Consider the following 24,352-nt stretch of genomic DNA (forward strand, 5'->3'; position numbering starts at 1 on the left):
GAGCCCCTGCATCCAACAGGATCCCTCACCCCAGCATCTGCCCGTGGTAGTGCAGGCAGCACCCATCATGAATCAGAACCATTCGTGCTTTTAGTGGGACTTCCCGGGGAGTAGCCCTCCGCTTTCCTGGGAGCTCAGCCTCTCCCAGTAAAACCATTTCCCGATAATAAATGTAGGGTGGGTGTGTTTGTTTTGCTTTGGCTTTTTTTTTTTCTCCAGTAAAGACAAAGAAGCCCTTGAGCCTGGAGCGTAACCTAAAACACGGCATTCCTGAAAAGAATTTCCTGATAATATTTTTAGCACCTGAAAAAAAAAAAGGGGGGGGGAAGGGGGAGGAATAAAAAAAAAGCCAAAAAAACATAAAAGAAGAAAGGAAATGACACAGGGTTTTTTTTCTCTCCTGCGCTCTTTTTTTTCTTTCCCGTCAGCCGGTGCTGTGTTTGGAGGGAGCAGAGGGCACTGCTGAGCGGCTGGCCGTGGAGGGGCTCGGTGCCCACGCGTGGCTCCGGGTGGGAGGGAGGCGCTGCTCCCGCGGGGAGCCCCCAGCGCTGCCGCCCCGCCCGCCGCCCCGAGCCCCGCCCCCGGGCCCCGCCCCCGGGCCCCGCCCCCGGCGCGCCGAGCTCCCATTGGCCGGCCACACCCCAATATGCAGATGAGGCGCGGGGGCGCGGCCCGCGGGCTGAGGGCGCTGGGCGCGCGGCGGCGGAGCTGAGGGGCCTCGGGTTCACACCGCTCGGTCCCAGCGCCCGGCTCCGGGCGGCAGCCGCCCTCCCCGTGCCCCTCCGCGGGCGTCCTGCCCCGCCCCGCCCCGCCCCGTCCCGCCCTGCCCCGCCCCCGCCATGCTTCGGTGGCTGGTGCCCCCGTGAGAGGCGAGCGGCTTTGCCGGCGGCCATGCAGGTCCTGGCAGGCTGGGCCGTGCTGGTGGCACTGGGCGAGTGGCTGTGGGCCGGTGCTGAGGTGCCGCTGGGGGATTTCTATCCCTTCGGGCCGGCCCAGGGCGACGCCGCCACGCGGAAACAGGACGACGGGGGCTCCGAGCTCCGGCCCCTCTCCATCCCCTTCCCCTTCTTTGGTGCGGGTCACACCGGCCTCTATGTGAGTAATTTCCACTTATTTCTGCTTATTTCCTCCTATTTGCTCCCTCTTATTTCCTCTTATTCCCTCCCTCTTATTTATTTCCTCCTATTCCCTCTTTTTCTCTCCCTCTTATTCCCTCTTTTCTATTTATTTCCTTCCCTTTTATTTCCTCTTTCCTGTTCAGCTTGGATGAATCTGAGTTTCCTTGGGGGCCATCAGGTGGTCCCCGCTTAACTGGAAACATCAGAGGAATAGCGGTGTGCCAAGGTGATGCAGTGGGCCCCAGGCTTGAAAAGCATGCTGGACCCCTGGCTCAGTATGGGGGTCCCCAGCAAGGATCCTGGCCCCACTGCCTTGGCAATGCTGGGCAAAGCACTCCCCGTAGTGGGGAGCCTGGGCTTAGCCCTCGCTGGAGCCTGCAGTAACTGCATACCCACGCCTTGTGGGACTTGCCTGGTGACGTGCTGGGGTATCCTGGCAGTAGCACGGAGCTGGATACATCTGATGGGCAAGAGCTCAGAGTTGGTGTGTTGCAGCCCTAGCATGGTGGCCCTTGCTGCAGGGAGGGGATGCTGGTGGGGCTCTGAGTGGAATAAAGACAGCTGCCCACTCGGCAAATCTGACTCCCTTGCCTTTTCCTGCACCCACTGGGCTGCTGGGACTACTGGTCCCTTGCAGCCCCTGAGCCACCTGGAGGGGACTGTAGCCAGAGAGCTCAAGTCGTGCCTGGCCCATCATGTCCCCCATAGCTGTGGCCATAGGGGCAACCCCAAGTGCCTGGTTGTCCATGGAGTCTTTTGGGTGGTGCTCTCTTGCATCCAGGAGGGAGATCTGGGCTCCCCGTGTTGCTTCCCACCTGGCCCAGTGAATCCTTCCTGATCCCTTCTCCCTGGTTTGCTCTGGACTTCAGGATGACCCAGACCCAGCTGGCAGAGGAGAAGGCTGAGCATTGCCTTGGTGCCATCCCAGAGCTGGGTTCATGTACCATTCCACTGCTTTGGCTCAGTGCAGGGGGTCCTTGGTCCTACCTGGTCGTGTAATTCCACTGATCAAAGCACCAGCCCTGCCTGCAGGGGATAGGGATCCAGACTTGGGGCTTGAGCCACCGTGGGAGGATAGAAGAGGCTGGGAGAAGCCAGGTGACATGATGGTTGTCCCACAGAGGATCCACAGTGTAGCTCTAGGTCTTGGAGGCGCTGCAGGGGTCAGAGGACAGTACATCCCCCTTCTCTGAGCTGAGACCCCCACGGCTCTGCAGGGCCAGCTTGCCTGCCCCCGGCACAGAATTCCATGTGGCAGGGGCCCTCCTCCCCAGGGAGCTGCTGTCCGGGGTGACTGGCACAGGGCTGGGTTCACCTGGAAACCTCTGTTCTCAAGGGCTGCCTCCAACCACCACCTCCTCCTTCACAAAAACCAGCAACAACAAAAAAAGCCCTTCTTGGCTCTGGTTCTCTCCCATCTTGCTTTAATCAAGGGAAGAATGTTCCTCTGCGGACACAGTGGGGTTACGGAGGCTTTGGGAAAACAGAATCCTCTTTCCCTTAGTCACAGTAAGGACTGCCCTGTGTTCAAATGGAGGGGCTATGAACCCTCCTCAGGGACTGGGTACCTTCCCCAGGGACTGCACAAGGCCATCACAGCTCAGCACCCCATGCCTGTGTGTGCTGGCAGCTGGGGTGAAGGCATGCTGGCTTCCACATGGCTCCTGGGGATGCTGGCTCCCAGCTCCTTTTTGGCACACAAGTGTGACACCACTGCCTGCCCGCGTGCCAGAGGCTCTCTCCAGTTGAGAGCCTCTTGCCTGCACCAGGCCCCCTTTTCCATCCTGCAGCCCAGGGGCTTGCCAGAGGCAGACATTGCACACTGGAGAGCTTGGCTGGGGGCTCTGTGTTCCTGCCTGTCCCACTGTCAGCTGTGCACTGGGGAACAGAGTGGCTGGGAGCTGACTGCACCACCAGCCGTGGCACTGTGGTGGAGTGCTGGCAGGGTCTCCTCCTGGGAATTTGGGAGCTCAGGGTGAGAGCATTTCCCTTTGATCCCTGCCCCCTCCAGCCTGTTCAGGCAGGCAGGGCCTTCCTTCACCTTCCTCATTCCCACTGCATCCCCAAGCTGGGAGGCAGCACTCCAGGCAGCAACATCCACTATTTCCAGCTTCCTTCTCTGGGCAGAGGCTGCCTCTGCCGTGTATCCATGGGCCAGGCATCCCAGAACTCTAATTGCCGCAATTAGCTAGTGCTGAGGAACAGCTTGAAGTATCTCACCCTGGGGGTCTGGCATCCCCCACTTTAATGAGAGCAGCCTGCCGAAGCACCGGGGGCTTTGCATGGGGTAGCAGCACTCGGTCACCTGGGGATCAAGAGCCCGTTGGCTCACTCGGAGTGCTGTGCATGCCGGTGGATGGATTGCTGCCCAGCAAGGCTCCTCCCACCCTGGGCCAGTGCCCACATGGGCCAGTGCCCACAGCCCCCCTGCTAGCAGGGTCCAGCCCCATGGGCTGCCTGTGAGCTGTGAGACTAGGGAGCGAGCTCAGGCCTCCACCCCTGCCAAGAGCACTGCCGTGAGCTGGCCCCACGCACCGGGCACTGTTTGTTTAATGCACAGCGCTCCTGCAGTTTTCGCAGCTGTTCCCCTTCCCCTGGCCCGGAGAACAGGGCTGGGTTTGTTCGGGCAGTTGCCTGCAGCCGCGCTCCAGTGAGCAGGCGGCTGAGGTGGGGGCCTGTGGGTGTTGTGGGTGCTGAGGCACGTCTCTGCTTCTAAGGACAGGAAGGGGAAGCGCTCCAGTATTTGTGGAAAGGGGAGGGGGAGAGAAAGGTGAAATGCAAAGCATCTCTAAAACATGGATTCCTGCTGGCAGCAGGAGTCAGTTGTGACCACCCGTTTCTTTCCCTCTCTCTCTGCAGGTAAACAACAATGGCATCATCTCATTCCTGAAGGAGGTCTCCCAGTTCACACCGGTGGCCTTCCCCATCTCCAAGGACCGCCGTGTGGTTGCCGCTTTCTGGGCAGATGTGGATAATCGGCGGGCAGGTGAAATATATTACCGAGAGAGCACCGAGCAGCCCATCTTGGAGAGAGCGAGCAGGGACATTGCCCAGTATTTCCCTGAGTTCCCAGGGTTTTCTGCACAGTGGGTCTTCATTGCAACCTGGTACCGAGTCACCTTCTTCGGGGGCAGCTCGTTTTCACCAGTGAGTAGCTGAGGCAAAGCAGCCACCCCACCTCTGTGCCTTCCATGTGGTGCCAGACGTACTGCCATTTGTGGCACGGAGCTGTCAGCTGGGCTAAGTTGACTGCGGTGGCTCCATCATGATACCTTGCTGTGACAGAGCAATGGTGGGCTGGCAATACCAAACCCTCCTCTTTGTGCCATGTGGAGGCTTTACATCACCAGCCTTCTTGGGCAAAAGTGAGGTGCCTTTTGCCTTCCAGATGCTCAATATCCATATTTCCCCCCATTTTCCCCATTCCCCTGGGAGGAGAAGTGAGCTGTTCTCACTCAGGATCACAACAAGTTAGGATTAAAAATTATTAAACTCTAATGCCCGTGCTCGCAGAGGACTGGGGTTCAAGGAAACACCCCTTTGCTGATTGTAGTTTCTGTCACTTTATTTTCTGACTGGTTCATTGTCCCTCACTGCTCTCTTCCCCTCTCTACTGCAGGTAAACACTTTCCAGATTGTTCTCATCACAGACGGCAAGCTTTCCTTCACCATCTTTAACTATGAGTCCATCACCTGGACCACGGGTATGCACGCCAGCAGTGGGGGGGACTTTGCTGGGCTTGGTGGCATCGCGGCACAGGTAAGTGGCGCATGTGGCCCCTGGGTTGCACATCTGCCTTGTGAGCTCGTGGCTCCTGTTTGGGTTTCTTGGATGTGGAAAACCTCCCCCTGCTTGTGTTTTTTTTTTTTCCTTCTTCAGAGTTCTTAAATATCCGTGTGTACTCTGGCTTCCAAAGCTGAGACCATACAGGGGGCTTTGTTATCCTGAAACCGCAGGTCTTTGCCTTGGCTGCTGCTTCATAGTCCCTTTTCCTTCCTAACCTCAGGCTTTAAGAGCAGCTGCCACAGCTAGCACAGCTTCTGCTTGTAGTTTTATTTCATCCCTGTGTGTGTTGTTGTGTTAGAGGGAATAAAAGCCAACACCCACACCCGCGAAAACCCCAGTACCCACTCGGATGTGTGAATTTACCAACAGTTGATCCGTGCTGGGCACCCTGCTTGCCAGCCTGCAGCAGGCAGGATGCTGCAGGTGGAGAGGAAGTGAATGGGATTTGGATCCCCGGGAAGGGACTGAGCAGGCCAGGTGGCCACTTCACCCTGTTGTCCTGTCATGTGGACAGGGCTGAGCGCTGGCTTGTGGCACGTGGCAGGGGAAAGTTGGTCTGAGCGGTGCCACAAGTGGTGCCACGTGACAGGAGAGATGAGTTCAGGTGCTCCAGCTGCCTTCCCCCACGCACTACTGATGTCTCTTTACTCTCTGCCTTTGTCCTTCCAGGCAGGTTTTAACGCTGGTGATGGAAAGCGCTACTTCAATATCCCCGGATCCCGCACTGATGACATCGCTGACGTGGAGATGACGACAAATGTGGGTATCCCCGGGCGCTGGGTGTTCAGAATCGATGATGCCCAGGTGCAAGTGGGGGGCTGCAGCAATACAAGTAAGAGGACAGCAGTTAGGTTTACTTAACTCCCAACCCAACCCCGCACTGTTCTCCAGCCCCATCTTTCCTTGCCTCAACCCCCACCTCCGCGGGGTGGAAGAGATGTCTGGAAGGGCTTTGGGGAGGGAGGGGAGGCAGCTGTCTGGTGACCATCTTCAGCACTGGCTGTGCTTGGGGGTGGCACCCGTGGTTGCCCCGGGGCTGGGAACGGGCTGGGAGAGCAAATGGGAAGGGGAGGAAGAGTTCTTAGTTTAAAGGAGCCTGTGGGAAGTGATGAGCGAGGCTGGGGAGGAGGTGATGTGCACAGCTGGGACTCTGCCAGCCCATTGCCAGGCAGGGCATGAGGGGCCAGCACCCTTGGGGGGTGCATATGTCTGTCAGTCTCAGTATGCTGGGCTGAGCCACGTGGAGGGTTGCTGAATGCCAGCCTGCCGTGTGGGGCTAAGTTGCCAGGGCCTGGTACATGCTCCCCACTCCAGGAGTCCTGGCACGTCCCCCACAGAGCTGCTGGTCTCTGGTTCCTCATCCCCACTTCCCCCTGGCCATGTTTTCCCATTCGTGATCTGTGTGTCTTGCGTTATTGGTGGATTTTCTGTACGTGGGCTCTCCTGTCCCCTTTCCCTCTGCCCTGAATGATAAGTGAGGGCATGTCCATGTTCCCCCAGCCAGTGGAGCAGACCTTCTCCCCCCAGCCAGGCTGTAGACCTGTGCAGCCTCTCCCCCTTACACAGGAGGAGTAAAACTGCCCCCTGTCCCAGGGGAGCCCATGAGGAGCAGACCCTGCCCCACTGTCAGGCAGGCATGTCCCAAGGGCTCCCCAAGCACCCCAGGGAGCCGGGTGGGTGCAGAGAGAGATCCTGGCACTGGTGTGGCTGGAAGGTGGCAGGTGAGCCCTGCCAGGGTGGGTGCTGATAGGGGTCACTGCCTGTTCCCACAGCCTCTGTGTGCCTGACCCTGCGGCCCTGCCTGAATGGGGGTAAGTGTATCGAGGACTGCATCACGGGGAACCCCTCCTACACCTGCTCCTGCCTGGCCGGTTTCACTGGGAAGAGGTGCCATGTTGGTGAGTGCTTGGCTGCAGAGAGCAGGTCTCACTCCCAGTGTCACTGCTGCGTGCTTGGCAGTCTGTCTGTCCCTGCCCTGAGCTCCTGTCCCCACCCGGGGCTCTGTTTCAGATGTGGATGAGTGCCTCTCCCACCCCTGTCAGAACGGAGCCACCTGCCTTAACGGTGCCGGCAGCTTCACCTGCAGGTGCCCGCCAGGCTTCAGCGGCAACAACTGCGAGACCGGTGAGCAGCACGGCACTTGAAAAGCAGAGACCCCAGGCTTGGGGGGCACTTCTGCTCTTGGGAGGGTTCTTTAGACCAGAGCTCCTGCAGTAGCTGCTGGGCTCAAGCAGTTTGTGACAGCCAACTTGGATTTCAGCTTGCTTCAGGCAAAAGAAGCTTTTCTCTGGCCATGAGCCTTTCCTGCTGCTGACTCTTCTGAGGGCTTTGCTCAGCGCTGCTGCCAGCACTCTTCCACCACCACTCCCTTAGCCAGAAAAGCTGGCAGCCAGTGCTCAAACAAGCCTTGCAGGCCCTGCTTTTGCAGGTGATATTCTGGTCCCAAGCTCTTCAAAGCCAGTGGAGACCCTCCCAGTCCCTGGCAGGGGCTGTGGTGACAGGTTTCCCCCACCGCTGGCCTCTGCCTGCCAGTGGAAGTGCCGCCAAAGCATTTGGCTCCCAGCAAGCTGCCGCGCCAGTGGAAAAGGCGAGAAGGGAGTTGACTTTTGGGGGAGGAAGGAAGGGAGGGAGAAATGCCCAGCACAGCACACTGACATCCAGGAGGTGCAGGAGGATGAAAGAGCTGAGCTGCCCGAGGACAGGTTTTGGGGACAGTCATTACTGGGCATATGGCCACTGTCTCCTGGCAGAAGGTGCATGGTTGGCTCTGGTCAGTGCTCTGCCTAGGCCTGGTATCACCACGTGTAGAGAGTGCCGTGTACTGGTCCTGTATCTAGGTTGACACCCACGTCCCTCTTTTTCTTTGTGTTCTTCTGCAGCAGATTCACCGTGTGAGAGCAGGGTGTGCCAGAATGGTGGGAGGTGCCAGGTGGTGAACAGGACAGCGACATGCTTGTGCCAGTCGGGATACACAGGGGTGGACTGCCAAACAGGTGGGTGACAGAAACAGGTACGGGGTGGAGATGGTGGCATTTCGTACCTTGGCAAGCTTCCTGCCCAGTCAGCTCCATTACTGGATGTGGTTTTGGGAGGGGAATGCATGGAATTGCCAGTGGCACCTATTTTTTTCCATCCATCACTTTCACCCTCCTGAGCCTTGTCTGGGCTGGGAGGCACCAAGTGAGCTGGCTGTGCTCACAGATAATCTGACCACATTTCCCGGCCTTCCCTTGCAGAGGTGAACGAATGCGAGTCCAGCCCATGCCTGAACGGTGGGCACTGCATCGACCTGGTCGATAACTACACCTGTGTGTGCCTGGAGCCCTTTGTGGGACAGCGCTGCGAGACAGGTGCCTGTGCCCCAGGATGACCCACACCAGGGACTGTGTCCCCCATGTTCTGCTGGCCATCATGGCCCCTCTCCCAGGCCCAGGCTCTCCCCATGCTCACTTCCTTGCTTTCCCCTTACCAGATTCATCTTCCTGTGAGGACCAGAGTTGCCAGAACCGGCAGACGTGCAACTACATCCGCCCTGGCCGCTATATCTGCACCTGCTCCCCGGGTTATTACGGCAACAACTGCCAGTATGGTGCGTGGGGTTGTGCCTCGACCAGCCTGACGTGGGAACTGCAGTCAGGGCAACTGGGTGGGAATGGGCAAATGGCTGCAAAGGGGCTATGTCAGTCATAGGCACTGCTGATACTGGTGGGCAGCATGTGTAGAGGGGCCATGGTGCTGCCAGGAGGGAACACTCTGCTGTGGGGCTGCTTGACCGTGCTGGAACCTCCAGCAGGATCCGCAGGACAGAGGATGTTCCAGCCTCAGACTGGACCCCTCACCATTCCCACAGGTGGGCCCCGTGTGCCTGGTGCCTGCCTCTCCCATCCATGCCAGAACGCGGGCAGCTGTCTGGAGACTGAGCGGGGCTATGTCTGTGAGTGCCAGGAGGGCTACACTGGACAGGACTGTCGAGACCGTGAGTACCAGCTGAGGGGACTTGCTCGTGGGGTACAGCATCTCAAGGGGAGCCTTCGTGCTCATGAAAGGGATAAGCAGCAGCCCCAGAGTGCCTGTTCAGGGCTCTGGGATTGAACAGAGGGTCTGTCCCGCTGAAGGAGGCTGTGCCTGTGTGTCTGAGGGCCTCAGGGCTGCTGCCCACTTGAGCTTCCTCTGTGAGTGGCGTCTGGCAAGGCCATTTGTCTGTCCCAGCCCACAAGCAGGAGAGGTCCTGGGAAGCTCCTGTTTCCTCTCTTGCAGAGCTCTCTGAGGGTTGTGAGTGTCGTAACGGGGGCAGTTGTCTGGAGGGGAATGTCACCGTCTGCCAGTGCCTTCCTGGGTTTTTTGGTCTCCTCTGTGAATTTGGTAGGTGAAAGCTTTGTGCTTACTATTGTTCATTCCCTCTGGGATGCTTGAGTCAGGCAGTCGGTGTGTAAGCAAGGAGACACTGCCTGTGCCTGAGCCTAGCAGAGTGCCAGAGGCACACGCTGAATTTGAGCCTGGAAATACTGTCCCCTGTTGAGATGGCAATGCTTCCATCTCCATCATTTCCCCACTGAGCTGTGCCTCTCCCAGCCTCTGCCTCTGCCCAGCTCCCGTGGGTGGGGAGGGAGTTGCAGCCCTCGCTGAAGCTCGCTGGGCATCCAGGCTGGGCATAGCCATCTGTATTGTCTGTGCCATGGAGAACAGAGGGTCTGTCCTGTGTCACTGGACCCTGCAAAGTTACGAGACTGCTGTTTCCATGTGGGTGTCCTGCCACTGGCTGAGGGAGGCCGGCACTGGCCATGTGTTTGCAGAAGTCACCACGACACCGTGCAACATGAACACGCAGTGCCCAGATGGTGGGTACTGCATGGAGTATGGCGGGAGCTACCTCTGTGTCTGCCACACCAACTATGGCACCAACCACAGTAAGACTCCATGGGGATGTGGGAACAGTCCTGGAGTGGGGGTGAGCTGGGGGTACCCTCACCAGCAGGGCTGCTGCCCTTGTACCCCTGGCCATATGCCCTTGGTGATGCCCTGTGTTTGGCTCTGCAGCAATGCCATCACCCTGTGACTCAGAGCCCTGCTTGAATGGGGGGTCCTGCAAGGTTCATGATGACTCTTACATCTGCGAGTGTCCTCAAGGCTTCCTTGGCATGCACTGCGAGAAAGGTACTTGCACAGGGCTCCCTGTGACCCCAGCACTTGGCAGAGGTTGGGAGAAGGGTTTGGACCCTTTTGGGAGATGAACAGCTACTTGGAGAGCTGGAAGTTGGTGCAGGTTTTCCCATCCCATCCTACAGGGTAGAGGGAGGGATTGCATTACTCCCTTCATGACACCCAACAGTCACAGTAGCTGATCCAGTTGTTTCCTGCACAACACCATCAGTGTTGGTGTTTTTTCCTTACATGGCACAGCTTCTGCCCTTGGCAGCAGCCAGCTGTCTCCCAGCATCATGCACCCAAGGCCCCAGCACCTGTCTGCACGGGTGTAGTTTCTGTGGTGTTGGCGGAGCCAGGATGCAGTCAGCCTTCCCGCAGCGAGGGTTTGGTGGGGTGCTGGTGGGAGGCAGCAGCTCTGGGTGACCCTGCTGTGGGCACTCTCTCTGCAGCCAAGCCTCGGCTCTGCAGCACGGGACCGTGCCGCAACGGGGGCACCTGCAGGGAGGCGGATGGAGAGTACCACTGCACCTGCCCCTACCGCTTCACCGGCAAGCACTGCGAGATCGGTACAGCCCCCCGGCCCCCGCAGGGACGAGAGGTGGCAGCTGGCCCACTGGGCTCACTCCTGCCCTGTGCCCCCAGGTAAGCCGGACCCCTGTGCATCGGGGCCCTGCCAGAATGGAGGCACCTGTTTCCACTACATCGGCAAGTACAAGTGTGACTGTCCCCCGGGCTACACCGGCCGGCACTGTGAGATAGGTAGGTTTGAGGAGGGCGTGCCAGTACCTGGGGGACTGCCTGGGGGAATGATGGGCCTGACTGTCAGGAGCTCACTGCTTGCTTTGAGCCCCCTTCCCTGCAACTCTTCCTTGTGCTCTGCTGGAAGGGGAAGGGGGCCGGCTCTGGTTTCATTCTTTGCTCTGCTCTTCTTCCAGTGCCCTCCCCATGCTTTCTTAGCCCCTGTGAGAATGGGGCTACCTGTGAGGACCTCGATGGGGGCTATGCTTGCACCTGCTCCATGGGCTATGTAGGGAAGCACTGCCAGTTTGGTAAGGGCCTTATGCTTTCCCTTCCAGCTGGGGACTTGGGGTGCCTCTGTGGGCCCCATTCATCCCCTGTCTCTCCCCAGAGGTCGACTGTGGCATCCCCAGTGAGGTGAAGCATGCCCAGGCTTCTTTCAACTCCACCAAGGTGGGCTCACTGGCTGAGTACCAGTGTGAGCTGGGCTACATCCTCAGCCAGCACAACCATCCCCGTGTCTGCCGTGTGCCAGGTGTCTGGAGTGACCCCCCTGAATGTGATGGTGAGGAGTGCTGGGGAGCGGACAAGCCCTGGGACACCATCCTGGTGGGCTGTGGTCATGACCATGGTTTGGTGACCCCAGAATATGCACTCCAGTTGTCTACTGCCTTTCCCCCAGGATCTCTGTCCTGTGCTCATGTCTCTCTCTTTCTCTCTCCCTTGCTCAAACACCTTTAGAGATCGACGAGTGCCAATCCCAGCCCTGCCTGAATGGTGGCCAGTGCAAGGACCGTGTCTCTGCGTTCCTGTGCTTGTGTGAGCCAGGTTACACCGGCTACCACTGCGAGTTGGGTAAGAGACCATGCCAGGCATGGTCCAGGACTGTCACAGTCCCTTCCTCACCCTCCAGCCCTTGGGAAGGCCCAGTGGGTTGCGAACTCCATGGCCGGGAGCTAGGTTACCAGTGGCTGTGTGCTTGGATCAGCCTGAGGCAAGGGCTTGTCTCCCAGGACTCCCAGCCAGCTGTAGGATTTTCTAGCAGGGAGATACTGCTCCTGGTTGGGGATGGGCAGCAATGGGAGGTGGTGGGACTTTGGCAGGTGGCTCCAGCCCGGTTCCCTGGGACCGGACAGAGGACAGGGGTAGGAGAAGGTGGGCTGTTGGAAGTTCGATGAGGGACATGACTCAGGCACCCTATGGGATCTCTTGGCACAGCCCTGCACTGCCAGTTGTCCCCAGGTGTCCCTGAGGGAATGTCCCCATACCATGTGCCTGCTTCAGGGACAGGCATGAGGCAGTGGGCATCCAGGAGCAGGGGTGTTCCTGGCCACTGGGCTTGGGGAAGCAAGTGACATGGGAAGGACCTGTTCCCTATGGGAGAAGTGCTGCCTCTCCAAGCCCCTGTCCCCACCCACCAGCCATGTCTGTGCTGAGCTGACGCCTTTCTTCCTGCTGGACCCCAGATGTTGACGAGTGCCAGTCGGAGCCCTGCAAGAACGGTGGGACCTGCCAGGACCTCCCTGGATCCTTTGTTTGCTACTGTCCTGAGGGCTTCCTGGGGACCCAGTGTGAGACAGGTAGGGGGTCTCCCTTCCTGGGTCAGTGCGAGGCTGGACTGTGGGCACCAGGACACTGCCAGCGCCAGCCCCTTGCCAGGTGGCTGGTCACTGTCTTGGACACCTTGACCCCAAGCCATCAACTGGGTTCTCACTGTTGCATCTCCTTGCCTGTGGTCTTGGGGGCAGAGCTGACACTGCTCTGATGGGGAGGGAGCAATGAATGAGGTGTCCACCAGTGATGGACTCCCTTTCCAAGGTGTCCACCCCTGCCAGTGGATGACTCAGTGTCTGGCCCAGCTGTGCCGAGCCCTGGGCTACCCATCTGCCCTGCTGCCCCCTTGGGGGTCTGTCACTGTCACTTGCTCATGGAAGCTGGGAGCTGGCTGGTGGCACGCTGGCATGCTCACCGCTGGCCTTGTCTCACCTCCAGAAGTGGATGCCTGTGAGTCAGACCCTTGCCGAAATGGAGGGGAGTGTGAGAGCTACGGGGGCTCCTACCTCTGTGTGTGCCCAGAGGGTTTCTTTGGCTACCACTGTGAGACAGGTGAGGCAGGCAGGGTGGCACAGGGTGACCCCGGGGTCAGCGGCACTGCTGACACTGCCAAACCTGGCACCTCTCCCACAGCCAGTGACCCGTGCTTCTCCAGCCCCTGTGGGAGCAGAGGCTACTGCCTGCCCAGCAATGGCACCCACAGCTGCACCTGCAAAGTCAGCTACACAGGCAAGAACTGCGAAAAAGGTAAAGGCCCTCAGCAGCGGCACCAGGATGTGATGTGGGGCTTGACACCGGCCTGGCAGTGCCCACCGCCCATGAGGGGCTCAACACCATCTGGGAGCAGCAGCACTCCTTGAGGCGGGCAGGGCTGGGGGCTTGCCTTGGGGAGGGGCAGCCCGTGCCCCACCAATGCCATGGGTGGGTGCTAGCATGCTGAGTTGCTGCCGCAGGTGCCAGGCATAGCACCAGGACACTGGGGGGACAGATTTCCCCTGCAGCAATGGCAATCCCTCGGATGCCCTCAGAAGGGGAGGCAGAGGTGTCCGAGGGAAGCCTCTTGGCAATGGCCTCCCCAGGACCCCTCGCCCCATCCCGCAGTGGCAAGTGCTTGGCCACCAGTGATACCAGGGAATGCTCCTGGCGCCCTGAGTCCCCCTGTGCCCCCTGGGCCAGGGGTGGCTTACACCCACAGAGGCCCTGCCAGGTGTGCCAATTGAGACAAGTGAGGACCTTGTCCTCTTATCGCCGCTGTTCTGCCACTTGCTGATGGGGTCTGTTCTCTAAAGATTCATGGCATTACCTCTCCCCTTTGCTTTTGCACACACCCTGAAGAATTGCTGCCACCAACCTCATTAAAGGTGGAAAGGGTGGAGGACACTGGTGTGTTGATTTCTTGGCACCCACCTGAGGACGCAGCTGCCAGGCAACTCATTGACGGCTACGCCGTGACGTACGTATCCCTCGACGGCTCTTACCGCAGGACAGATTTTGTGGACCGAAGTCGTTCTGCCCACCAATTGCGGGCACTAACCTCCGGCAGAGCCTACAATATTTCTGTCTTTTCAGTCAAACGCAACGTGAACAACAAGAATGATATCAGCAGGCCCGTCATGCTCACCACACGCACTAGTGAGTAGCGTCCCCAGGGGGATCACGGTCGTGAGCGTGCGCGGCCCCTGCAGGTGCCAGGGTTTGTGCTGCCACCTCCAGCCTGCCACCAGCTCCAGCATGGTGTCAAACCTGCCGGGTTTGCTGGTGCAGATCCTAAAATCCAACTGGGGGCCTCTGGAAAGTGCTTTACACAGAGAATCGCTGTTTTCTTTGCTGTGAGTAAAAGGGGCCTGACCGGTCTGTGGCTCACCCTGTCCAGGGGCTGTAAGGGAGCTTGCAGCAGGGACTGCTCCTGAATCCTATTCACTGGGGCCAGCCTGTTCTGCTCCTTGTCGCTGTGCCCAGGAGAGTATGAGGAGCCCCTGAGCAAGGCAGGCAATGGGGCTTGTGCAATCCCATGGACCAGTCATCCTGCCATACTGCTGAGCTGGGTGTGGGAACATGCCAGAGAGGGCAGAGGCTGTCAGGGACCTCTGCTCCATGGGTGGAGGAAGGGGCACAATGATGCCTCTGGGGCATGGACAGGCAGAGCAGCTGTGATCCTGCTTTCTAGGGCAGGCAGGTGTGGAAATCAAATGCAAACAGGATGGAGGGAATTAGACTTAGGAAAGAAGGTGGCCTCTGAGGAGAGGAGATTGGTTGTAGTAAAGCCCATGAGCCACATCTCCCATAGCAGGCTGAAGATCAAGTGAAGCCTGGGGAGATAGCAGCATAGTGCTGGGCGCAGCATAACACAGGGCCTCAGGCCATGGCTGGATGCTGGGGTCAGCAAGAGCTAGGCTCAGGATGGCCAGCTGGAGAGTGCCATAGACTCAGCAGTCACTAGTGGGGTTACCCAGAGCTCAGTTTGGGGCTGGTCCTTTTTAATGTATTTACTGATGGTCTGGATTTTGTGTACCCTTGGTAAATTTGCAGACAGCACCAAGTTGAATGGGACTGTTGATCTGCTTGAGCGTGGGAAGGCTCTGCAGAGAGACCTTGGCACACTTGATCAAAGGGCTGAGGACAAGAGCATGGTGTTCAGTGAGGCCAAGTGCCACATCCTGCACTTGAGTCACAGCAAACCCCTGCAGCTCCAGCCTGGGGGAGGAGTGGCTCAAGAGCTCTTCAACAGAAGGGCACTAGTGGGATGCTGGTTGACATTAGCTGAACATGAGCCAACAATGTGCCCAAATGGCTAAGAAGGCCAGTGGCATCTTGACCTGCATCAAGAGCACCGTGTCCAGCAGGACTAGGGAAGTGATCATCCCTCTGCGCTCAGCTTTGTTGAGGCTGCATTGCTTTCAGTTCTGGGCCCCTCGCTTTAAAAAGGACATTGAGGTGCCTGGAGCATGTCCAGAGAAGGACAACAAGGCTTGTCGAGGGTCTAGAAAACATATATTGTGAGGAACAGCTGAGGGAGCTGGGTTTGTTTAGCCTTGAGAAGAGGAGGTTCAGGGCAAACCTCATCACTCTCCGAAACTCCCTGACAGGAGGTAGTGTGGTGGAGGCTGGTTTCTTCTGTCATGCCTGCAGAGTGATTATAAGAGGAAATGGCCTGAAGCCAAGACAGGGGAGATTCACATTAGATAGTAACAAAAAAACTTTCACTCTTTGGGTGGTCAAGCATTGGAATAGGTTGTCCAGGGAGGTCACCATCCCTGGAGGTGCTCAGGAGGCATCTGGATCTGGTGCTGGGTGATGTGGTTTAGGGGTTATAGTGACAGTGCTGGGAGGATGGTGGGACTGGATGATCTTCTAGGTCTCTTCCAACCTTGATGATTCTATGGTTAGGGCCAGGCCTGGGCACTACAGCCCCTTTGGAGCTGTGGTGGGGGGCTGGGGCAGAGGGGGCAGCCTTGGGGGTGCTTTGAGTGGCATGAGGCCCTGCGGGTGGAGCAGATGGATGTGCCTCCTGCCTGCCTGGAGGCTGTGAGGACAGGAGAGCATGAGTTCAGTGGGAGAGGCAGCACTGAGCTGCTCCACTGGGGAAGGAGATCCAGAGGTGCCGGCAAGACCCCCCTTGGGGGGCCCATGGGGAAGGGATGGAGTGACCCACAATGACCGCAGTCCTCTCCGCTTGCTCCGGCCAGGACCGCGTCCGGTGGAAGGCTTTGAGATCACGAATGTGACTGCCAGTGCCATCACAGTGCAGTGGGCTCTCCACCGACTCCAGCATTCCACTGTCAGTAGGGTGAGGGTCTCCATCCGCCACATGGGGGACCTGGCAGGCCGCACCGTGGAGCTGAACAGCAGCGTGGCCAAGTACACCTTCCTGTGAGTGGAGTGGTGCTGGGTGCCAGGGCACTGGCTCCTTCCACTTACCCCTTCCCACCCTTTCTCCTCCACAGGGACCTGCAGCCAGGAGAGAGATATATCATCCATGTCACGACGCTGAGTGGCCTGGGAATGGAAGACCACCCCTCAGAGAGCCTGGCCTCAGCCCCTTTTCATGTGTGGACAAGTGAGTGAGGTTGGCTTTGGCATCCCGACTTGGCGGGTGCAGGGTGTTGGCAGGAAAGCTGTGGGGAGGGAAAAGTGTTGGGAACTGCCAGCACAGCAGGTGGGAGGTGTGCAGGCAGGGCTGAGGAGGCCAGGAAAGACACTGGCATGTCCTCCCTTGCCAAATGTTGTTTACTGAGACCAGCATGAGCCCAGCCCCATGCAGCACCTGCATGGGCCTGCTTCATTCTAGAAGGCAAGGGAGACCTGGATGCCAGGGTGCAGTGAAGCTCTGTCTGTCTTGTCTGGCAGTGCCAGGCAGGCTGGGGCCCTGGCACACTTGTAACGTGGTGTGAGCAAGTAGGGCAGTGGCCAGTCAAGGACACCAGCTCTGATCACTTTCCTCCCCATCCGCTGCCTGCCACAGGACCTCTCCCCCCACAAAACCTCACCGCCTCCCATGTCACCGCCACCTCTGTGTCCATGGCGTGGGCGCAGCCGCCCGTTGGCACCATGGAGGGGTACATCATCAATGTCACCACTGCTCAGAGCGTCAAGAGCCGCTACGTGCCCAATGGGAAACTCGTGTCCTACACGGTGCGGGACCTGCTGCCTGGGCAGCGCTACCAGCTGTCCCTCACAGCCGTGCAGAACACCGAGCAAGGCCAGGTGCACAGCGAGCCCATCCACCTCTACGTCAACACCTGTAAGTGCTACAGGGCTCTGCTGGATGGGGCAGCACAATGGCATGACAGGGAAGCGGCACAAGGGGTGAAAACCAGCTGGCCAACAAAGAGCCCTTGCTGCCCCAGCACTGGGTGTCTGCAGCAGGCTGTGGGGACAAGACCCAGGTCCAGTGGAAAGGGAGGTGAGGGCTGCAGGGTTAGCGATGGGCAGATGCAGAGCTACAGCTTGGTGATGGGCGCTTGCATCCCCAGTATGTGGAGCGTCACCTGGCAGCCTGGGGATGATGGGATGGGACAATGGGACTGGCTGGGTGATAGGTTGCTGGCTCACACTGCCTCCCACTAAGGCTCATCCTTTGGTGTGCAGTGCAGAGGGATGGGGCTCCAGAGAGACGGTGGAGCCAAGCTGGGCACCCCCGGGTTCTGCGCAACAGGCTGCCCCCAGCCTTCCTGCCCGAGCTTCGCCTGCTAGCAGATCATGACACAGCTGAGGAGCCCTCGCCAGCTCCCAGGTAGGCATTGCTTCAGCACTCCTGGCTCTTCCACTAGCACTGGGCCCAAGCACTAGGCTGAGCCAGCCCCTTTTCCCAATTTCAATGTGCAGGTGTGTGCTCCTGCTGGGGTGCAGCCTCTTGCCTATCTGCTGGGGTCCTGAGCCAGGCAGGCCCCTTACCCTGTGAGCAGGTCTCTTGTGAGACTTGTACAGAGCCTGATGCCACCAGTGAATACTTCATCCAGCTGGTATGAGCCCCAGCACGTAGGGCCTGGGGTACCTGCTGTGCCCCATGCCCTTATGGTCCTCCTGTTCCAGGTTCACGGAGCTGGTGGATGGCAGAGGGAGGATCAGCGCCAGGTTTGGCACTTCGCTGGGAAAATCCATCACTGTGAAGACACGTAAGTGCTCTGTTGCCTTTGTGTCCTGTTCCTGTCATCCAGTGCCATCTCCTGCACCTCCTTGCACATTGAGGTGGCAGCTGGGCAGGCTCCTGTAGGAGTGGGGGAGCTGTAGAGGAGGGTGGAGCCCACTCACCTAGCCCTGGGCAGGCAAACATCTGTTCTGCTTGTTAGACCCCTGGCTAAGGAGAGGGGTGACTGGCTGGGGGAGCCCAGAGAAGGACTCTTGCTGATGGGGGGCAATGCTGACTGTGACACAGCTGCCCTTCTTCCCTGTCAGCAGCAGCAGGAGCCTGAGCAGTGGCTCCATAGCCCTCCAGTGCAGCCCCTGCCTGCCCAGCAGCCTCAGCCCCGACTGTCAAGAACAGCCTCACATCTGAAGAGGGTGTCTGCGTGAGAAACCCCTCACTAGTCCAGCCCTAGCCCCCATTTTCCAGCCCCAGAAGACTGGGGATACAAGATCCAGCCCAAGATACCCTAGAGCACCTGGGAACCCCATGCCATGGGGTGGGGAAGGGGCCTGGCACACGTGAGGACAGCCCTTGACCTCACTGCACATCCTGGTTCTGCCCCTCCCTCCCTCCCCAGGACTCTGTGTCCCACAGCCTTCCAGGAGTGAGGGTATCACTCCAGTTCTAGGAATGCCAACTGGGAAGGGCTAAAGCACTGCCTCAGGCCTGAGCAGTACCCCAAAGCTGTGGGCAGGCTGCATCCCCTTGGAGGGACTGCCTTTGGGTCTAGCTCTGGCCTGGAAGGTGATGTTTAACCCTCTCATTGTACAGAGCCAGAGGCTCCAGTGAAGCTGGAGAACACAGAGGTGTCCAGCTGGGACAGTCTGGCACTGCAGCTGCGTGAGGCAAAGAGCAAGAGTAAGTCCCAGGGGAGACCTGCAGCAGTGGGAACCCAGCCCTGGCCCCACAGGCAAGGGGCTCAGCACCGGCCTGCCCATGGCAGGCACCCCTGCCCACCTGCTCTTCCTGGGAGCACCCTGGCAATGCTGGGGGTTTGGCAGGGCTGTGCTGTGGCCCCAGGCTCTGATGGTCCAGTGTGTTTTGCAGGAGAGGGGCAGAACTGCTCCAAGAATCCCTGCAGGAATGGAGGCACCTGCACCAGAGATGACGAGTCCTACCACTGTGCCTGCCGCCCAGGGTTCAAGGGCCGGGTCTGCCAGCTGGGTGAGTGCCAGCTTGTGCCAGAGGGCCAAGCTCCCTGCTGCAGTGCCAGGCTGGTGGCTGGCCCTGTCACAGGTCCCCCAGGATGTAGGTCACCCAGCACGCCCTGCCAGCACCCAGGGGCTCCCATGATGCCCAGGCTTTGCTAGAGATCTGTGCCATGCTGGCAGCTGAGAGAGGGGCTGGGCTCTGCTCTTAGTTCGAGGAGATATGAGTGCAGGTCTACTCCCTGCTCCTGACTGGGCTCTCTGCCTCTGCCTGGCAAGCCAGGCCCCTGCCTTACCCACAGATTATGTAGGCACTGTGAGGCTGGGGGCTCTGCTTCTATGGCTGGGTCAGCTCTGTTGAGCACAGCTAAAGAAGCCAGGGGGGCCTCACCAGACCCTTGCCATGAGGCACAGGCAGGCAAGGCCAGGGATGGGCTCAGTGATAGCTCCCCTCTCCTATTCCCCAAGCAGCCTGCAAGAAGGTGCCACACTGGTGCACACGGCTGTACTCGGAAACCAGGTCATTCCCAGTGTGGGAAGGAGGCACCTGCCACTATCTGTGAGTACTGCCTGCAGGTTATGCTCCCCCCTTCCCCTTGTGCTCTGAGCCAGGGATGTCTCCCTGCAGCTCAACTTTGGGGAAGGGAGAGCAAGCACGAGGCCGTCTCCAACCCCAGCTGGCAGTTGCCCCCTCCCCAGTGCAGGCTGAGCAGCCTGGCTGCCCCTGTGGCTGCCCCTAGCTGTGCCTCAGGGCAGGGTGTTGCTGCAGTGACAGTTCCATCCTGGTGTTACCCGCCCACGTGGCAGCAAGGTTGGATTTGGTGTGTGTGACCCCCAAACAGCAGTAGATCCCATCCAGCTCCTGGCTGCCTCTCCATTTGCGAGCAGAGGGTTGGGAGAGCCCTGATGCAACGCCAGGGCATGGGGATTCTGCTCTGCCCCCAGCCTCCCTGCCATGGAGGCACAAAGGCCTGGCTGGGATCAGTCCTCTACCACAGCAGGCTGAGCCCCATTCCTGCCAAGGTTGGCTACTGCAGCCTGGAAGGAAATAGGGGAAACACCCAGCCTCTCCTTCACACTTATCAAAGCCCATCTCTCCCTTTTGTTCCCTACACTCATGTCTCCACTGTGTGTATAGGTCCAGGAGAGTCTACAAGGTACACCAGGACATCTGCTACAAGGAGAGCTGTGAGAGCACCAGTTCCGAGAGGACAACCAGCAGGTACAGCCAGCAGCAGCACCCTGAGTGTGCCAGCCTTCCTGTGACCCTGGGCAGGAGCATGTAGCTGGCTGGTGTTCCCCAGCATGCATGGGGACACTCAGGCTGGGGGTGGACTGGGAGAGGGGTGCAGACATGACCAAGGCTAGGATGTCAGTGTTGTGTGCTTGCCTGTGAGCAGTGGCCAAAGGGCACGGGGCTGATGGTGCTCTTCTTCCTTCTCTTCCAGAAAGGCAAGCAACAGTCACACACTGAAGAAGCCATAGAAGTAAGTACCTGCTCCAGCCCTCCTCAGCTGCAGGCAGGGGCAGTTGCCATGCAGGGAGTCGGGGAGAAGGGTGCAGGCCAAGGCGAAACCCTGGCTCACACCACTGTGTCAAAGGGGTGTGAGGCCTTATGGCTGAGGGTTCCTGGTTGTGGCTGGGGTGGAGGAGCAGGAGGCAATGCTCTGCTTCCCCCTGGCTCTGCAGCTCCATGAACAAGAGATTTCTGCACAGAAAGGGCCAGGCAAAGGCTGGAGGTCTGGAGATGGCAGGTCCCCTTCTCTCAGCCCAAGACTGGTGCACAGGGTGGGAAGAGGCCAGCTGAGGGGCATCTGACAGACTGTGCACCAGCTCATTTTCCTCCTGCTCCTCCACAGGGTTTAAAGCAGTAGAAGCTTCGTCTTTCCACATCTAAGGGCTTTTTGAACACCAGGAAGATCAGATCTGCTCACTGGGTTGAACACAGCAGGGGAGCCTTCCTGCCTGGTGTCAACCTCTCCCTCTCCTCCAGCCCATTAGGGACACATAGCTGGATCAGCACACTGAGTAGTGCTCCCTTTCCCCCTGCTGGCCCAGCACTGCCTTCTGGCCCCCTCTCTGCCCCTGGGGAGCTGACCACCAGTGCCCCTTAAGGGGGCTAGCCCTGCTCAGCACCCCCAGCCACTCTGCACAAGCAATGGGCTCCCCGCTTCACTCAGGGATCAGCCCAGCTCCTTGCCAACAGCATCTGCACCAATCTGTTTTCATAATCCAAGGTTATAAATTACCTATAACCCTCAAATAAAACAGTTTAATGCAGACCAAAAAGCCTTAGCCATCACCTGAAATCTGGCCCCCAAAAATCTGCTCTGGGAAGCAGCCTCTGTAGATGAGTTAGAAATGGTGAGCAGCTCTGAGTGGTGAGGGGAGCACAGGCAGTGGAGGAGCATTCCTGTTTCCTCTGCTGTAGCAGGGGAATTGAGGCAGCTTCTACTGCCTGCCTTTTTTATTCGCTTTGTAAACAATCCCTGGTTTAAACCAAATTTCCAGCTCAGAAACCAATAGAACACCTAAAAAGAATATTTAATTGTGATCTGTAGGCGAAGCCTGTCAGCTAAAGCATGCCAGTACCACCACACTTGTAACTGCCTCCATACCAGTGCAGGGCACAGTAGAGGCTTGGTGACAAAGCCAGCCCTACATGCCATCCCCTTGCACTGCAACCAGAGTTTGCCTTCCCTGTGGCACCAGTGCTGCGGGGTATGTGGAGCAGAGGACCAGCAGGCAGCACTGCAGCAGGGCAGGCAAGGAAAGAAAAAGTGTAGCTTAGAAATGTTCCTAGCTTTTGTGAGTTTGTATGAGAACACTAGTTAAACATAGATTTGTGTATTAACATACACGGTGTATATTATAAATTAACACATACCAGAGATATATCGCAGTTATGGTATAGAGCGTTATGTTCCCAGCAGTGTGGGATTATTCTGGTGGGGAGGCTCTCCCTTCCTGCTGAGCATCAGAGCTCTGTTGCTCAGCCACGTCTCAAGCAGCAGCTGGGAAGATGCTCTGAGAGTGGGACAGGCCCAGGAGTTTCAGCATTCCTGCCACCACCCTCTTCCTCCCGGGAGCAGTGTAATAGAGCTCAGCCTGGAGGCACAGCTGCAGGGGTGAGTGGCAGGGACAATGTAAAGCCACTACCAGCTGGCCAGCGTGTTGTTCCCATCCTGCACCACCTCTAGCTTTGCTCCCGCAGGAGAGACATGTTTTGCTCCAATGTTGCCTGGTCCTGTTCCAGCTGCCTGGCAAGCACAACAGCCCTACCTTCCCAGGGCAGGAGAAGCAGCCAGCCCTCCCTACCAGGAAGAGCAGGGCAAGGGGAAACCTAGACAGGAGGGTTTGGGGCTGTGGTCTGAAAGCATTTGCACCCTTGCTGTGTCAGTCACAAGATCAGCACTGACAGGGGCTGCAGAGGTGGAGGTGGTCCTGCTAGGGACAGTTTTGTTTGCACAGGACCTGTCCCCACAGCAGCAGGAAGCCTGGTCCTGCTGCCAGCCGGCACAGCAGCCTGCCACCTCCCATCCCACAGCTGGCACCGTATATAATGCAGCCGGAAGGTTTTAACCTAGTCTTGGAAATAAATTAGGGGGTTTTGTTTGATTTTTTTTAATAAAAACACTTTATGGAAACTTTTTTAAAAGTAGTTGGTCAATGAGGAAGAATAAGTGTTGTTGTATTTAACAGATGGGATTTATTGGTACCCCAGCCATGGGGCCCTGCACCCACGCTGGCTTGTGCTGGTGTGGGGCTGCAGCCCAAAGCACCCAGAGTGCACCAGCAGGGGAGGGCTCAGGCACCTTGGGGCCTCACCTCCTCACTCCCGGGCTGCTTTATTTTTATCACTGTCCAAATCATCATCTTCCTCTGTGTATAGTGCATCTGCATCCTCCTCTTCCTTCTCCTCCTCCTCTCGAGCCAGCATCTTCTTGAAGACCTCATACTCCTCTGGGGTCGAGTGGGCCAGACTGGCCAGGAAGTCTTTCTCCGGGAGCTGAATGATGTCCTTCAGTTTTGGGTTACTGGTTTGGGTCTGCCCTTTGTGTGGGGTCTCGTAGAACCCCCGGCGCTCCAGGAAGATGTGCCGATTCCGGAGCTCGGCAAACGGCATTTGGAAGAGCCGAGCCTTCACCATCTCCTTCTGCTGGACCCCCATTCTGAAATAGGCATACTGCGGGCGGGACGGGGGGTGTCAGGCACAGCCCTATTCCCGTAGCCGCTTCTGGCAGGAAGGTGGGTCCGGCTCCTCACCTGGAACTGGTGATGGAGGGTGTTCGGCTCCTCCAGCAGGACGGCGGGGCAGGTTCCCAGCACTTCCCGCAGCTGCTCCGCCGTGAACAGGCAGCGCTCCCGCAGCAGCCGCACCGCCGCCTCCAGCCTCTTCCGGGGCACGTGGAAGAGCTCGGGGCACCGGCTCACCGCCCGCTGCAGCCGGCCTGCGGGCAGCAGGTCAGCGGCCAGGGCCCCGCTGTCCCCCCCGTCCCCTCGCACGCCGCCCTACCTCCGTCCAGCCCCAGGCGCCGCAGCTCCTCGGCGCGCTCGCGGAGCCGCTCCGCGGGCAGCCGCAGCAGCGCCGGGCTCCGCTCCAGCAGCGCCAGGGCGGCCTCGGCGCTCAGCCCGAGCAGCAGCAGCTGCGCCGCCGCCGCCTCCCGGCGCTCGGGGTCGAGCCGGGGCTGGAGCGCCAGGAGCCGCCGGGCCTGCTCCTGGCTGAAGCCCATGTCCCGCAGCGCCGCCACCTCCCCGCAGCCGCGGCCAGGGCACGGCCCGGGAGCGGCGGGGAGCGCCCGAGCCGCCCGCAGCGCCCTCCCGGCGCCGCGCAGCGCCAGCCACCCCGCCATGGCTCCGGCCGAGCTCCGCCACTCGGCCCGGAGCGGCTGCGATCCCGCCCTGGCAGAGCCGGGACAGCGAGGGGAGGGCCGGGGCGGGGCCTGGAGCGGCTGGGCTGGCGCTCTCGGGGCAGAAACAGCCCGGGACCCTGGGCGGAGCGGGGCAGAGCGCTTTGCCCGCTCCGATGGCCGCAGAGCCGATGCCCGCCGCCGGAGGGTCATCATCCCCGCCTGGGCCAGAGCCGGGGCGCAGGGACACAGAACACAGTGGTTGTTATGTGTTCAGACAGGTTGTTATGTGTTCGGATGGAGACAGCACCGTCCAAAACTGGATTCAAAGCTAATCTTTAGTGATTAAACCGAGTCTTGTTGCTTCTCTGTCAGAAAGCAACAGC

General features: G+C 59.0%; 2 protein-coding genes across 7 annotated transcripts; one reads left to right on the forward strand and one right to left on the reverse strand.

The window, feature by feature from the left end:
* Positions 1 to 664: 664 nt before the first annotated feature.
* On the forward strand, positions 665 to 22,774 carry SNED1 (sushi, nidogen and EGF like domains 1). 6 transcript variants are annotated; one of them, XM_085069829.1, is made up of 33 exons: positions 665 to 1,095; positions 3,978 to 4,265; positions 4,738 to 4,878; positions 5,575 to 5,737; positions 6,678 to 6,803; positions 6,916 to 7,029; positions 7,785 to 7,898; positions 8,142 to 8,255; positions 8,378 to 8,494; positions 8,756 to 8,881; positions 9,163 to 9,267; positions 9,699 to 9,812; positions 9,943 to 10,059; positions 10,500 to 10,616; positions 10,693 to 10,809; positions 10,986 to 11,099; positions 11,180 to 11,353; positions 11,530 to 11,643; positions 12,255 to 12,368; positions 12,781 to 12,894; positions 12,976 to 13,089; positions 13,678 to 13,974; positions 16,029 to 16,212; positions 16,287 to 16,399; positions 16,805 to 17,083; positions 17,431 to 17,575; positions 17,875 to 17,957; positions 18,740 to 18,826; positions 19,016 to 19,132; positions 19,588 to 19,675; positions 20,255 to 20,338; positions 20,565 to 20,603; positions 20,976 to 22,774. In XM_085069829.1, the coding sequence occupies exons 1-32, from the start codon at positions 892 to 894 to the stop codon at positions 20,599 to 20,601; spliced, it is 4,335 nt and encodes a 1,444-aa protein (XP_084925955.1). In that variant the 5' UTR covers positions 665 to 891; the 3' UTR covers positions 20,602 to 20,603; positions 20,976 to 22,774. The 6 variants fall into 6 exon arrangements, with proteins under 6 accessions (XP_084925955.1, XP_084925956.1, XP_084925958.1 ...); XM_085069830.1 differs by having other exon boundaries at positions 7,788 to 7,898; XM_085069833.1 differs by having other exon boundaries at positions 666 to 1,095; positions 13,912 to 13,974.
* Positions 22,775 to 22,802: 28 nt separating this feature from the next.
* MTERF4 (mitochondrial transcription termination factor 4) lies at positions 22,803 to 24,039 on the reverse strand. The gene is made up of 3 exons (XM_085069836.1): positions 23,633 to 24,039; positions 23,383 to 23,567; positions 22,803 to 23,302 (listed from the first exon to the last, which is right to left on the reverse strand). The coding sequence occupies exons 1-3, from the start codon at positions 23,967 to 23,969 to the stop codon at positions 22,949 to 22,951; spliced, it is 876 nt and encodes a 291-aa protein (XP_084925962.1). The 5' UTR covers positions 23,970 to 24,039; the 3' UTR covers positions 22,803 to 22,948.
* Positions 24,040 to 24,352: the final 313 nt, after the last annotated feature.

The sequence above is a fragment of the Lichenostomus cassidix genome, chromosome 9 (genome assembly GCF_008360975.1).
Source record: "Lichenostomus cassidix isolate B80296 chromosome 9, HeHo_3.0, whole genome shotgun sequence".
Classification (NCBI taxonomy): Eukaryota; Metazoa; Chordata; class Aves; order Passeriformes; family Meliphagidae; genus Lichenostomus; species Lichenostomus cassidix.

Excerpts from the sequence above, each read along its gene's own strand:
- MTERF4 (XM_085069836.1), bottom strand. The coding sequence starts at position 23,969 with ATGGCGGGGTGGCTGGCGCTGCGCGGCGCCGGGAGGGCGCTGCGGGCG. Across the intron at positions 23,568-23,632 it reads GCGCCTGGGGCTGGACGGAG|GCCGGCTGCAGCGGGCGGTG; the intron begins GTAGGGCGGCGT and ends TGCTGCCCGCAG. Across the intron at positions 23,303-23,382 it reads CCCTCCATCACCAGTTCCAG|TATGCCTATTTCAGAATGGG; the intron begins GTGAGGAGCCGG and ends TCCCGCCCGCAG.
- SNED1 (XM_085069829.1), top strand. The coding sequence starts at position 892 with ATGCAGGTCCTGGCAGGCTGGGCCGTGCTGGTGGCACTGGGCGAGTGG. Across the intron at positions 13,090-13,677 it reads AGGCAAGAACTGCGAAAAAG|AATTGCTGCCACCAACCTCA; the intron begins GTAAAGGCCCTC and ends CACACCCTGAAG. Across the intron at positions 18,827-19,015 it reads GCGTGAGGCAAAGAGCAAGA|GAGAGGGGCAGAACTGCTCC; the intron begins GTAAGTCCCAGG and ends TGTGTTTTGCAG.